The 14,925-nt window shown below is 37.0% G+C and overlaps 1 protein-coding gene across 10 annotated transcripts in view; it reads left to right on the top strand.

Annotated features, from left to right (window-relative positions):
• Positions 1–14,925, top strand: part of R3HCC1L (R3H domain and coiled-coil containing 1 like) — a 187,469-nt gene that overhangs the window by 61,386 nt on the left and 111,158 nt on the right. For 7 of the 10 annotated variants that reach the window (XM_074339234.2, XM_088791907.1, XM_088791905.1 and 4 more), the window contains 3 exons: positions 4,672–4,742; positions 5,601–5,696; positions 6,191–6,331. In XM_074339234.2, the coding sequence (XP_074195335.2) occupies positions 4,672–4,742; positions 5,601–5,696; positions 6,191–6,331 (308 nt within the window). The other 3 variants (XM_019724839.3, XM_074339241.2, XM_074339242.2) reach the window with 2 other exon arrangements.

Below are 14,925 nucleotides of genomic sequence, written 5' to 3'. Positions count from 1 at the left end.
ATTTTGTATGTTGTATATATTATAAACTGTATTTTTACAGTAAATAACCTAGAGAAACCTACTAAGAAAATCATAAGGAAGAGACAATACATTTACAGTACTGTAATTATAGTATTAGTTTTTTAAAAAATCCATCTATAAGTGGACCTGCACAGTTCAAAGGTCAGTCATATTTGGATGTATGCTTGCCATCATTTTTTGTGTGTTTACTTGTCCCATCTTTTTCTCTTCTTCCTGCCTTCTTTTGGATTGATGAGGTATTTTTTTCTCAATCCATTTGTTTTGGGAAATGATACTGTTTTTATTTTTTGTTATTTACTTTAGAAATTAAAAAATGCATGCTTACCAATGGCTAAAGTTAATGGTTTTACATTCTGTCCAAACACTGTAAAGGCTTTTAGCTCCCTTCCCCAATTCCATTCTTCACCTCTTTCCACCCCAATTTATATGCTGTTGTGATTGAACATTTTGATTCTTTTACATTTTTTCTTTTTTTCCTTTTGAGCTCCATTTGATGTTACTGTTTTATGTTCAGCATTCAGATTTACCCACTTTCTTTGTTTTTGTTTATACCTTCTCATATCTAATACCTTCCATCTGAAATCTTTTTCCTTCTGGATGGAGCATATTATTTAGCATTTAATTTAATAACAACAGTCTGCTGGTAACAAACTCAGTTGGTTTTGTTGTTGTTTTTAATGGCTTTATTTCAACTTCATTCTTGAAAGACATTTTTGCTGGATATAGAATTCTAGGCTGGCAGTTATTTTTCTCTCAGAAACTTGAAGATATTCTTCTGTCTCATCCTTTGTGGAGGATGAGAAGTCAGCTGAATGTAATCTCCTTACGGTTTTCTCTTTGTCTTTGGTATTCGACATTTTCAGTATGATGTGGGTTTGTGTTTCTTTTTATTCTTCTTGAGATGGTTTCAGCTTCTTAAATCAATGAATTAATGCTTTTCATTGGTTTTGGAGAACACTCAGACATTATCTCTTCAAATATTACCTCTGTGCCAATTTCTCTTTCTTTCACCTTCTCTAAAATGCCAATTAAATGTACATTAGACTTCTCACTTAATTCTCATGGCACCTCTCCTTCATATTTTCCATCTCTTTGTCTGTTACATTTGGAATAATTTCTTTAGCTCTAGTTACCAGTTCACTAATTTTTTCTTCAGTTGTGTTTAATTTGCTGTTAAATCTGTCCATTGAATTTTCAACTTTAATTTTATTATGTTTTTTTATTTTTCAAAGTTCTCTATTATATCTTTTCCAAATCTGCATGGCCATTTTTCAGTTTCTTGTTTTCTCCAAATATTTTCAAGATTGAAAAAATTTCTTTAAGTATATTAAACATAGACCCCCCTATAGTTTTTGTCTGGTAGTTCCTTTACCTGAACTCTTTTTTCTCACTCATAGTGCCTTGCTTTTTAGGAGGTTTATTTATTTATTTATTTTTAGTTTTTTTTTTTTACTGTGAGCACCCATTTTCCTTGGAATTATATTTATGAGAATTGAGGCCTGCAATAAAAGAAGAGGATTTCTCCTGAAGAGATTTGTTTTTTCTGCCAAGGCACCAAGGGCACTAACAGTCCAGGAGCACTGTAAATTAGATTATTGATTTGAGGTTATTCTGACCACTCAGATAGAAATAATCAAGTGGAGAATGATAAAAAATGATTGTTACATGTCTCAACTAGTTTATTTTAACAACACTTAATAAATGTCCATTCACTTGCCAGTCTCTGATGTGGTGCCAGACCTCTTTTTTTTTTTTTTTTTTTTTTTAGGTTATTGGTCTGTTGATAGAAGAGTTCTCATATGTCACTGTCCTAATATGTTACTGTGACTTCTAGTTTCATTTATTTAACGTGGAATAAGAACTTTAACTACCTTCAGAATCATCCGAGTGCATACTGCTTATGGGGTGAAATGTTTTCTATGTCTTTTATGGCTGTTTTGCCCAAGCATAATTGATAGTGATTCTTGGGTTTTTTAAGTGACTTCACCGTTCTCTAGTCTTCCAAAGTATTCAACTAACTTTTTATAGACACAACAACTCTTCTATTTCACACAGATATGTCATTGGTTTAATTTTACTCAAATTATGTAATGAGTATAAATTAAAACTGATATAAGTGGGTTTGAAAACAATTGCATTGACTATTGGTATGCATATCATTCCTAAATACATAGGAGACGGTAAAAGTGTCAGAAGTATACCTCTGTATCTCTAGCTTATAAGAAAAAATAAGCTTTAGGAATAAAGAAATAGTCCAGGAAGAAAGTTATTAAAAGATTTTTAGGGTCTGAAACAAAGTCACTTTAATGCTCCACTCTTTATGTTAAAAATTTAATTTTAAAATTCAATCCCTGTACCTCTTGAATTTGTAAGATTTTTATATCATTAGGAGATAGCTCCAACTTTTTCTTAAAGGGCCAGATAGTAAATATTTTAGGCAGCTCTGCCATTGTTGCACAAAAGCAGCCATAGACAATTTGTAAACAAATTAGCATGGCTGTATCCAGTGAAACTTTATGTGCAAAAACAAGTATCCTGTTTCTGTGAAGTTCTAGAACAGGCAAAACTAGCTAGCAGCCATGTACCTCGCTTATATTTGGTTGGTGGGAGCATCCGTTCTATAAAAGAAAGAAAGGGTGGCTGGATGCTGGAGAACAGTTAACAGTGTCTTCCATAAACCTTATTCTAAATATATAGTGGAGGTGGTCAGCCAGTCTCATTCATACAGTTATGTTAAGACCCAGTATCGAGCCTATTCCATATAAAATGCATAACAGATTTTAGAAAGTTGTCAATGAGATTAAATCACAAATTGGAACTACCTTAGATTGTCATTAATAATGATGACTTTTAAAACCAAGAATCAGTTTTGTTGATGTCTAGACTTTCTTGAAGATTTGTTAATTCTTATGAATTATTTATTAACTTCTCTTTGATTTGTTTCTTCTTAATCTTGCCTGTAAGATCATGTTTTAAAATCAAATCCAGAAACATTCTCAAAAGAGAAGCATTTTAAAGGATTATAAATTCCAAAGTATAAAAGACCCTCCAGAACCCATCTAGGTCTTTTTCTATCCTTTTTGTAAACTATCTTATGATACAGATTTCTACTATTGAATTTTTTCTCAGTCTCCAACCCCTGTGGTCACTTTATGTCATGGTCAAACTTACCCTTACATTCAGGAAATTCTCTAACCTTCAAAGCTTCCTTTATTCCTTTTTCCCTCAAAGGAATTTTTTCTTGACTGGTTGTTAAAGAGGGAAAATATTTTAGCACTTGTCTTTTTATTTTTTTCCTTTGTAGTACTTTATAAAAATAAAGAAAAGGTCATGGTGCAAAAGCCTAGAATAATGTCTGTGAGTCAAATACTACAGTCAACTTCGTGTTTTAATCACAATCTTCATTAAAATGAATAATCTTCCTGATGACTATTGCTGTTAATAATAATAAACGAGTGCCCTTCCTTTGCTAAATGCCCACTGAGTGCTCAACACCACGCTCTTTGCCTTGTCGTGGATGATCTCATTTCCATTTTTACAACAACTCTGGGAGGAAGTACTATGCCCATTTCTACAGATCAGCAGACCTAGCTCAAGAGAGGTTACATCCGCCCCAAGGACTCACGGCAGGTGGCAGAACCTGAGTCCATTTATATCTGTCCCTCCAACCCTGAGCTCTTTCCTAGTACTGTACTGAGTCTGTGAGCAGTTTTAAGCTCCTAGCTAAAACGCCACCTGTGATGTCATCATGCTGCTAGTCCTGTGCTCACTAGCATAGCTCTGCTCCGAAATGAAGGTGTTCGTTAGTACTTCAGGGGTCATTCTTTTGATTCTTTATAATTTGGTTTGATATTTCTCTTGATTTCTTTTATCCTGAATTTTCCTGGCTTTGGCACATTTCTTTCGTATTTTCCCTTTCTACTTTGCTTCTATAAGAAGTAAGGAAGAATGGGTCAGCCTCTCTGATTACAGTTGTCCCCTCTCTCCATTACTTTATATCTATATCTATATATATATAGATAGATATATATATCTATCTATATATACACATACATATATATATGTGGTTTTTTTTTTTTTTTTGCTTTGAATGACCTGTATCCTTCTCCTCTGGCTCTCTGTCTCTCTGTGTCCGTCCTTGAGCCTACATATGAAAGACGGACAATTAAGTTTGCGAACTTTCCACTGTGCGCTTACATGGTGGAAAGTTCGCGAACTTAGTTGTCGGACCTTTCGTCTGCGTTAAATCCAAGTGACCGTCCCTGCCGACCTGCTCCTGTAACACTCTTCTGCCCTCCTCTGCATCCTCTTTCTACCTCTTCTTGTTTTGTGCCCATGAGACTGTCTCTTGGAAATAGTGTGTTAAATCCTTTACCTCCCCAGAGGGACCTGTGAGGATTAATTAGTTGATGTCTATAAAATGGCTGGGAAAATAAAATGCTACCAAGTAGTTCTTTATGACAGTATTATTGCTTTTAAAATTCAGTGGCTTCTTCTGTCCTCCGAGCTGTTTTTTTGTGTCATTATCCCCATTCCACCTGTGCGCTCGTTGGGTGTTTCTCATCATGCAGTGCTTTATGAGACACTATTTTAAAGATGTTTCATAGAAGTAAATTTTAAGAAATAAAATTGTGGGTTTTTTTGTTACAGGAAGAAAGGATTTGATATTAAGTGGGTGGATGATACACATGCCCTAGGAGTCTTCTCCAGTCCAATTACAGGTATTTACTCAATGGATTTCAGTGTTCTTTTTTTATTGTCCATTTTCTTCTGCTTATTTCCCTTCCATTTTAGCCAACTGGCATTTTTTTCAAGTAATTGGCAGGTACGGGTTTTTGAGGCATGGTGTTTTGGTACCTGTGTGCTTCCCGTCTCCCTTTTCACTTTAATCCAATGGTATTTGGAGAGATAGTCAACTCCTTTCAAGGTTATTTGCTGCAGTTATGATAGTACATAAACAGATTATAGGTGGAGATTTAAGAAGCTTGTGTGACTAAATCTTACAGTATTTATGATTTTTTTTCCCCTAGACAAATGAATTTAAGTAGGCCTTTAACTTATCCAGTGAGAGATTGTAATACCTACTTTCTGAATATATGATTGGGCCTTTTCACATAATGATTCAGAGGCATTCAAAGAAATTAGAGATTTTGGTTCCCATCTGAATCACCTAGATTAGAGGTCTGCGAACTTATTCTTTAAAAAGGCCACATAGTAAATATTTTAAGGCATATGGTCTCTGTCAGTCCTTACCTCTGCTGCAGTAGCCAGAAAGCAGCCATAGACAATATGCCAACAAATGAGCGTGGCTCTGTTTCAGTAAAAGTTTATTTACAAAAATAGGGTTTGGTCTGGATTCGATCACAGAGTCATAGTTTGCTGATCCCTGATCTAGAGTAATCACTGCCAAGTTGTTCCTTATGGGATTTTCTAGAGCTTACCATCTCATTTGCTTGCCATGGGGGGAAAAAAAAGCATCATAACATCTAGGAAGTACTTTCTAAAAACTAGCCTTAAATTTTCCTTCGCATCATTCTTCTTCATGTCTTCTCCTTCCTTATATTTATTGCTCTTTGCAGCTCGTGATGCTCTGGGTAGTAAACATACCATGGTGAAGATCCGGCCCTTGTCACAGGCCACAAGAGCAGCCAAGGCCAAAGCTAGAGCTTATGCTGGTGAGCCAACAATCTCGGGGGGCGGGGGGCTTTCTTGTTGATAGTAGTGTCCTTGTATTTTTCAGCACTTGTCCAGCACCCAGAGTTCTAAAGGCATATCACTATTAATTTTAGTGTTAAAAGGAGTATGTCTTTAAGGAAAAAAAGAGAAAAGACATTGTAGCACCTGAGCAGCCACTTGAGAGAATGGGAGATTTTAACTGCAAGCAATGCAGCAACCATTTTCTGATGACATCCTTATCTAGTTTACCTCTATGTTAGCTGTTTGATAGAGTCACTGTAAGAAATGGTGTCAATACAGGTGCTGAAGACAGGGTTGTTTGTGCTTTGCCATGGTAATTTCCTCTGATGGTCATCTATCAGGCCCCTATTAATTACTGCGGATGCAGCCCTTTGTAGTCTGTTTTGTATGTTAATTACTGGGTTAAATCATTAGGAGCCAGAGTGCTTTCTCTTCCTTACTGTCTCCTACTCATTCCCTTTCTCCCTTTCAGAATTCCTCCAGCCAGCAAAGGAGCGACCTGAGACTTCAGCAGCCCTAGCCAGAAGGCTAGTCATCAGTGCCCTTGGGGTTCGAAGTAAGCAGAGCAAAACTGAACGGGAAGCAGAGCTCAAGAAATTGCAAGAAGCCCGAGGTGAGTTGGAGTGATGGCATTCTTCTCTAGTCCCTTTAGAGCTCACTAGAAGGCGTGTGTTAAAAAAAGGAAAAAAAGAATGAAACTCATTCCGTTTTGTCATTTCCATTTCCTAGAAGCCTCCCAAGTGTATTGAAATTGTTTTCATGCCTTATATTTAGGAGGAAGACATTTCAGGATTTGTATGCCTGTTCCACACACCAAGGCATCCTAATCCATTCTCCTACTTGTTTTCTGAGATAGGAGGTTCCATCTTCTCAGCTCCTCCATGGCTTTTTCTATAGTTCTTGCTCCAAATGTTAAGAAAAATTTCCCTGTGAAAACATAATAGTCTCCCAGGCAGAAAACATTATTTGCTGTGGTTTTACTGGGCCATGATTGCCATGGTATTATCAAATGGTTTAGATCTTAGTTAGAAGACAAATTAAGGAAAAGCCAGCAACTGACATTGATGATGATAACTGTAGGAGTTATTTTTTTTCTGTAAAGACAGTCCTGAGTGGCTCCATTAGAGTACATCTAGATTACCCAGCTTCTGATTGTTTTTCAGTATCCAAGGGTTCTCAGAAAGTATTTCAACTGATCAACAAGCAGGGTTTTTCTTTCTCTATAGTTTGGAATTGAGGTTAAAATCTCTGTGTCCACTTTATAGGCCGTTGACTTGTCTGGAAAGGCTTGGGACTCCAGCTTTGTACTTAAGTACTTTTTATCAACCTTCAGGCTTTAGACAGTCTCATTGCCTTAGCCCACGATCTGTGGAATCTGCGAAGGCAATTTATTCTGAAAATTCTACTTACTGAAAAGTAACTTCATTTTTCCATTAAACGAATTGAAGTTTCAAAGTCCTTGTTTATTGCCAGTCTAACAAGGCCATTAATACTTCCTGTCCACTCTGCTTTGGTGATAGCAGGCAGCTTGTGGACTCTCGGCTGCACTGGCCAGATAACCAGTGACAGAGTGTGTCATGCATGGCAGGTGTTAGAGTTTCAGTGTAGAACCCAACTAATTTTTGAAACCTTAATGATTATAATGAGGCAGTTTTGATTTTTCCAATGCATTGTTCATTCAGAGGCCTCTTATAGATGATAGAAACGGGAGGATTCCTGTGGTTTTTATAGATGGCAATAATAGAATTAGATTAAAGGAGAATGCAGTGTTCTTAACCCTTTATTAATTGGTTATTCATGAAGAAAATGATTTCTCTGTGAGAACCACAATTATCTCAGAAGATCAATAGAGGGTAATAACAGTTGTCTCTATGAAAAGGAGGTCTGACTCCTTTTGCAGTTATCATGCTTTCCTGTGTATCTCTACAGATGCAGCAGCAGTTTCACATGGGTATCGTCTGAGTATTCCCCTCTTTCTCTGTAGGCATGCATGCAGCTCCACGTGAAGTATTTGTTTTAAGTACCCAGGTATACAAAGAGCATTTCCTTGATGCAATTAAAAATGAGACTGTTGGCTAAGTGGGTACCCTGTTATTTTTTTAAAGAAGGCATTTAGTTGTGAATAGAGATCCACTGTGATAAGTTCCTACTATCTAGTGGTGCTGAGGCTGTACAGATTATAGAGGGCTTTTTGTTATGCTTCAGAGCTTTCCCATTCTTTATATCTGAGAAGATGCATTTGGAAAACTCCTGATTTATTGCTTTCTGGTTTCTTTATGTATTGAGTGGATACTCTTGTACCTGCCTGCATGGACCCTAAGGCTTCTCACTTAGCAAGATTTTTTTTTCTATGGAAATTAAAAGTACTGTATTAAGCAGAACATATTTTTGTTCCAGACCGTCTTCCATTAGAGGGGGAGGGATCAGTACAGCATAATGGTAACATTATAGACTCTGGAATCGGACTGTCTGGGTCCACATCTTAGCTCTGCCATTTACTGGCTGTGTGACCTTGGACAAATTAGTTACTCTCTGGAGGCCTCTGTTTCTTCACCCACAAAGTGGAAATGAAGTAAGATAATCCATGAAAGACACTTCGTCATCTTCAAAATCGTAGGAATGCTTTCCCTTCTGTTTCTATAGGCATATCAGTATTATGTGAGAAGTGTTAGCTGCTGCTGTTTCTAGTAGTAATAGTAGCAATGTCCTGGTGAGCTCAGCGCAGGTTCCAGTGCATGTTTTTTGTCGTTAACTCTTTTTATTTTAAATGTCCTGTGATACTGTAGCAACTACATTTGGCATTCTGAGCACCTGCTCTGTGCAAAGCATTGTGCCCTCTATTTAGTTACATGGCAAGATTTTGTTCCTCTCCTTAAGACTTACAACCTAGTAGGGACATCTGCTTTGAGTAAGGAAGAAAATACGAATCTCGTATTTTAAGCAGTTGCTTCTCCTCTCACTTGAGTTCTCATGATTTTAAGATTAAAAGCCATGAAAGGGTTTTTGTTGATTAAAAGGATTGGAAGGAAACACCAGGTAATGTAACATGTTATGATAACTCTGTGCTGGATGGTATTATCTCCAATTTAGAGCTGGCCCAGAGAAGTTAAATAACTGGCCTAAGGTTACCCAGCTGGTAAATTGAGAGGAGGCAGTTGAAACTGGGCTTCTCTAATCAAAAGCTGTGCTCCTTCTATAATACTGTAATCATCCCTCTTGAAGGATTTTGAGTTAATTTACATTTTTTTTCCCCTGAAAAAAAATTTTAGGGCCATCAGAAAATAAAATATGACAGGCTTCTTTTTAGTTATTTTTTTCCAACGGTTAGCAGCTTTCACTGTCAAAAAATTCTTCCTTATGTCTAACTTAAATCTGTATGATAGTTTAAACTAGTTTCCTCTTCTTTTCTCCTTAGTAGAAATGGGGAACATCTGGACACCATTCTGTTCTAACAACCTTTAACTATAAAGATCAAGGGCAGATCATTTAGGAATGCCTGAATCTGGGCTGTGGTGGAGTTTCTGCTATTAACTAGCTGTGTGGCCCTGGGCAAGTCTCAGTGCCCCAGCTTCCAACAAAGTGAAAGCAATGTCGGACTTACCTAACTTGGGGAACTTTTGAGCACAACCTAAGTTACCATGTGTAGAAATGTTTAGAAAAGGGCTTTATAAATTCAGGATGTTATTATTTATGGGATTCTTTGGAAGTGAGTGTTCATTATAATAATGTGAGCCAGTAATGACACATGTGTGCTATGTACTGCCGCTCCCCACCCAGTACCTGTGACAGACAGTGCTGCTCAGTCACAACATTCTCTTTGGGTGACGTTCTGACCTGACCATTGCCAATTGATCACAGTGGAATGGGGGTTGAGATCTATGTGCTATCCTGATATACGAGTAGGTACTTTTATTAATAACACTACAGAGTAATCCCCTAGCCTTTCTTTTTGCCGCTTGAGGCCTTCTATTTGGCGCAGTGCCTGGTTTATGAAAAGGTACTCAGTATACATGCGTGTTCATTGAATACATGAGTGACTTGGTTACTTTAATTTTTCTTCATAAATCTTATTTCATTCACGATTCTACTCTGAACCCTGTTAAATCCTCCATGTGTTTCTTTATAAAACCCACAGCTGAACATTGCATCTGAAACTCTTCTAATTAATGAAGTTGGGATTTGTGATTTTGGGGTTTAAATACTTCCTGCTAAGCTCTTCCACCCTACTTTGGTTTTTCTCCCTTTTTAGTGAGAAGTCTATGTCTTAGTCCTTAAAAAAGAGATTCGGAAAATAAAGCTACTCTGGAAAGAATGGAGAAAAAGGAAGTACCCAATTCATTTTAAGCAAATCATATTGTATATATCTGGAGGATAAGAGCTTTATTTTCATAAGCCTTTGAACATGGGAAAGTATTTTCTTAGTCCAGCAGAGTACATAACAGATCAGAGTTACAGTGAGAGTGGGAAATGAAATCATAGATCATCCTTGAGTGCTTTGTGTGTGGTTTTTTATTTTGATTTTTTTAGTTTTCAATTACAATTGACATACAGTATTATATTAGTTTCAGGTGTACAACATAGTGATTAGACATTTATGTAACTTATGAAGTGATCACTCCGATAAATCTAGTACCCATCTGTCACCATACATAGTTATTACAGTATTATTGACTCTATTCCCTGTGCTGTACTTTACATCCCCCTGAATGTTTTTATAACTGACAATTTGTACATCTTAATCCCTTCCCCTTTTTCTCCCACTCCCCAACCCCTATCCCATCTGACAGCTATCAGAATGTTCTCTGTACGTCCTTGCGTGCTTTGTATTGATTTCATTACATATTTTAACCAGTGATTCACACTAAATGATAAAACCCTATTTTAAAAACCACACTCAGGAATATGTGTAAAACTTCCCTACGGTCTATTTATTGAGCCAGTTTTGATTCCCACCTGAAATTGGAGATAGACAGCATTACTTCCCAGAATAAGTTATTCTGTCATTTTCAAAGCCTGATATAATTTTGTTTCTTAATTTCCTTTTTATTCTTGGGGATAGGTGATTAATTGGCTGGTCCTAAAAGGCCATCTTTTGTGTAACAGATCTGAAAGACAGTAAGTAAACAATAATTTGATCCCTTAGTTTGATGAATTAAATCACTACGAACTTAAAAGTAAAATCATCTCTATAGTAAACTTAGTCAACTGTAATAAAAAAATTAATCACAGTTGCTACCTTTTGAAATCCTTTTTAGGCATTCCATTATTCTGCCTGCAAGGGCAGTGCTGCATTGCTGACTCATAATCTAGGTCTTGTGGCATTTTCTTGGTTTCTTTTCTCCCCTGATGTAAAGTTCTTTCATTTGTAACCACATTTCCTTTCATTTGAATGTGGTCTTTTACTCTGAGACACAGTATTTACCCATATTTTTAGTGTTACCGGCTCTTTCATAAACTTATGCTCCTGGCCTAGATCAGAGAGGAAAATGTTAATCCTAGGACTGACTGACCATTTTACCAACTGTTGCTAAATAAATTTGTGTTGATACTTAATACATTGATAATCAACCCGCTCTCCAGAGTAATATCCCCCCTTAACACTTAGGTGATCCAGACTATGTTTCCCCAGTGCATTAATGATTATATAAACACTTGGTAAGCCTAAAGTCTAAAACCTTGCTAAAATTAGGAGGTCACTCCTCCTTGATCTACCAGGTCTGTCAAAGTGTAAAAGAAGGCAATTAGATTAGTTTGACTAGACTTGTACTTCATGTCTTCAAGTAGATTTTGTGATGATTTTCTCCATTATTTTCTTAGGTGTAGAAGTAAATTTTTTAAAGTTGTAATTTACATCCCTTTTGATTTTTTTCAAACGTGATACCAGACTGGTCCTTTTTAAATCTTCGACATTTCTGTTCCTTCAGTGAGAAGTGGTGATTTCAATCAACTCATTTAATTTAATCATTTCTTCCTATGTATTTATTATACTGGGAAATGAAAGATTTTATGTGTGTGCTTTAGGTTAATCATTTCATGGTAATTCGTCTGTTCTCCCTTAGTTCCTTGGCCTTATGGCTGCTGCTGGGCTTTCTCTTTATCTAAGTTTACTTTTTTAATTGTTGGAGGTAAAGTTATAATAAGAGCTTTTTTCATTCAGTCTATCAGCTATTATCTGCTTTCCTTTCCCATTAATAAAGGAACAGCATATTTCTTTATCTTTCTTTCAATAACTTTTTTTTTTCCACATTTTTTTCCTTTTCTTTGTAGATATTTTCAGATGTCAGGATAGTGAAAATATGTTGGCGTAAGAATTAAGGACCTAGGTTCCAGCTTCAGATTTTCAGATTATATAACCTTAGGCAAGTCACTGAACCCCCCCCTCCAAACTTCCATTTACTCTTTAAAATGAAGAAAATATTTTTAAGTCTCATCCTCACCTATATTTCTCTATTCTATTCATGTTCTGTATTTCTAAATTTATACCTCACATTTTCACTATTCCTTTGTGTTTCTCAGTTTGTCTCCCTACTTTTACTGGTTTTCTCATATGGTTTACAACCAGAATTTCCTCTTATATGTACATATGTTTGGTGATAGAGATCTACAGTCTTTTATTAGAAAGCATTAGGATAGGAAATGTTACAGAATTTTGAGATTTTTCCAATTTTAGAAAGATATGGTTATCTTTATGTGTTTCACACCACCAAAATCAAACTGAACATTAATGTTGCTGCAGCAGAGTGTATGACTAGTCACCTTAAATGGCACATGTGAACAGCCTCCTATCCTTCAGCTTAGATTTACCACCAAAAGAAACAAAACTGTTTTCAGAACTGCTTGGGTTTTGGAATTGTGGATTATGGACCAGTCATATTTTTCTACTGCACCTGGATTTCTTGTCTGACAACTTCCCATATTGCCTTTCTAAGTTTCCGAGCTTACTGAAAACTATGAGTTATAATACTTCACTTTTCTGGTTTCTTCACTTTTTCTTGGAATACAGAACGAGGTTTTGATTGCTTTCATCTAAGGTTGGCTTTGCCTTTAGATCCACTCCAAATTTCCCCTCTTTGTGAGAATCAGAACCGCAGTGCCTTCCTGAGAAATGTGCTGTTTCCTAGAGAATCCCAACCCAATTCAGGCCTGTCTTAAAGCCAAGTCAACAGGACACTAAATTAACCAGACTTCAGTTGGGAATTTGCTGACCCCGGCTTTTTGCCTCTTGTAACTTTGCTGCTATATTCTGATCGTGCCACAAGATGGTGCCCAAATAGCAGCGAATTTCGTTCTCAACATTTACAAGTGCTAGTCAGTTTCCTAACCAAGTTCTTTGCCCTTAAAGTACAGTCAAATATAGTACAGGAATTTTATAAGACATTCTGCTGATTTGGAAAGATATGTCAAAATAGCAAGTATTTTACTCTAGATTCACCCTGATTTTGATTTCTATAGTCCCTCTGGCTCATGACTTGCAAACTCTTTTATGGACATCTGAAATAATAGCTCTTGGAAGGAAACACTTAGGCTTATCATCTGAATTTTATGATGTCAAGATAAATGACAAGCTATGAAATTAGAACTGGTATTGTGGCACCTGATGAAGTGCTTGGGCCACCAAACCACGTATGGCTTGTATTTTCTCAGGTCTTGGTGAAAGTGTTCAATGGAAACCATGTTTCTTTGTTAAAGAAGATGAAAGATACATTGCCCAGATTTGTGCTTTTTTTTTGTTTTTGTTTTAGAAATAGTCCCTAGTTTTCACTCCATTATATGTAGCCATTTTTCCATGTTGGAATTGTGTATTCCAGAAGATTTCTGGTTCCTGAAAGTGCTCTGAAAATAACTGCAATTGGGTTTGCCTCTGAATATTTTTTCCATAAGATTGTGCAGGACATGGCTAAAGCCTCATGGCTACCATTTCCATTTGGGCAAGAAATTAGAGGAAGAATGTTGAAACATATCCTTGATCACTATTGAAACATATCCTTAATCACTGTTGAAATATTTTTAAAGATCAATAAACTGGGAATAATGCACTAACACAGTTGAAAAACAGAATTAAAATAAATATATTAACAGCAAGACTAGAATCTGGGTCCTGCTAGATTCTGACTTACTCCATATACTTTTTATATCTATTAGCCCTAGATCTTTCTCTTTTTATTATATAGTAATAGTAACGTTTCCATTTAACAAAGCACTTGGAAAGTTAAAGATATGGACTCTTGGAATCAGGTAAGAGAAGACCAAGAAATCCAGTCATCTTATGATTAAAGTTTGCCTTGTAATTTGGATTAAGGGACAGTCACTGCTTATATGAAGTACACTACCCCTTTTAACACTGCCCTGATTTGCAGAGAGAAAACGGTTGGAAGCCAAGCAACGAGAAGACATCTGGGAAGGCAGAGACCAATCTGCAGTTTGAACATCACTCAATGAAAGAGATAATTTCGTGAATTCAGAAAATATTTCCATCGTCTTCAGATGAGAAGATTCTTCCAGAGCTCCACACATGCAGGTGTGCGTGTTAATGAAAGAAAGAGAGAAAGCGATCCAGACCAGGCCTCACTGGTACAGGAAGAAGACAGACTCCTGTCTGTGTTCATTGCTAAATGCAGTTCTTTGGAATCGCCGTACTGTGTCGGGCATAGAAGGGAGCCATGCGCTAGGAAGAAACTTGGAAAATGTGACTTCAGGAGTCCTCTGGACAGGGCACGTCATGTTAGCATGGGTCACACTTCCAGGATGTTTTAAGCAAATACCAAACAGAGGATTCAAACCTGTGATGATGGGAGATTTATGCCCTGCAAAACCAGGGTGTTCCTTAGTACCTCATAAAGCTGAAAACCACAATGTTGAGGGAGAGGGGAGGGAGCAGCTAGTACAAAGAGACGGAACAGCGTCTGATGTATTTGGTATTCACAAAATCTGCACTGCCAGTCCCAGAACTCCAAACTTGGTGAACTGCAGCAGATGCGGTGTTTGGACTCCAGAGTTTGTACTGAGCTGAGTGCCTGGGGCTGCTCCAGCTGCACAGCAGCCAGGGGCCTACTAGCTTCATTCCTCGTGGGAAGCCAGTACTGGGAGCTGTACACCAGTTCCAGTTTCAGCAGTACTATCATGTTGTAAGAGGGAGACATTAAAGCCCGTTTTATGACAGATCGCTCTGGTATTTGTCAGCTTTGTCATTCCTACAAAGAAACTGGA

Source organism: Rhinolophus sinicus, chromosome 15, assembly GCF_057876585.1.
Source record: "Rhinolophus sinicus isolate RSI-liver-muscle chromosome 15, RSI-T2T, whole genome shotgun sequence".
Lineage (NCBI taxonomy): Eukaryota > Metazoa > Chordata > Mammalia > Chiroptera > Rhinolophidae > Rhinolophus > Rhinolophus sinicus.
The sequence above is the reverse complement of the archived record's forward strand: the minus strand, read 5'-3'. Positions and strand labels throughout refer to the sequence as shown.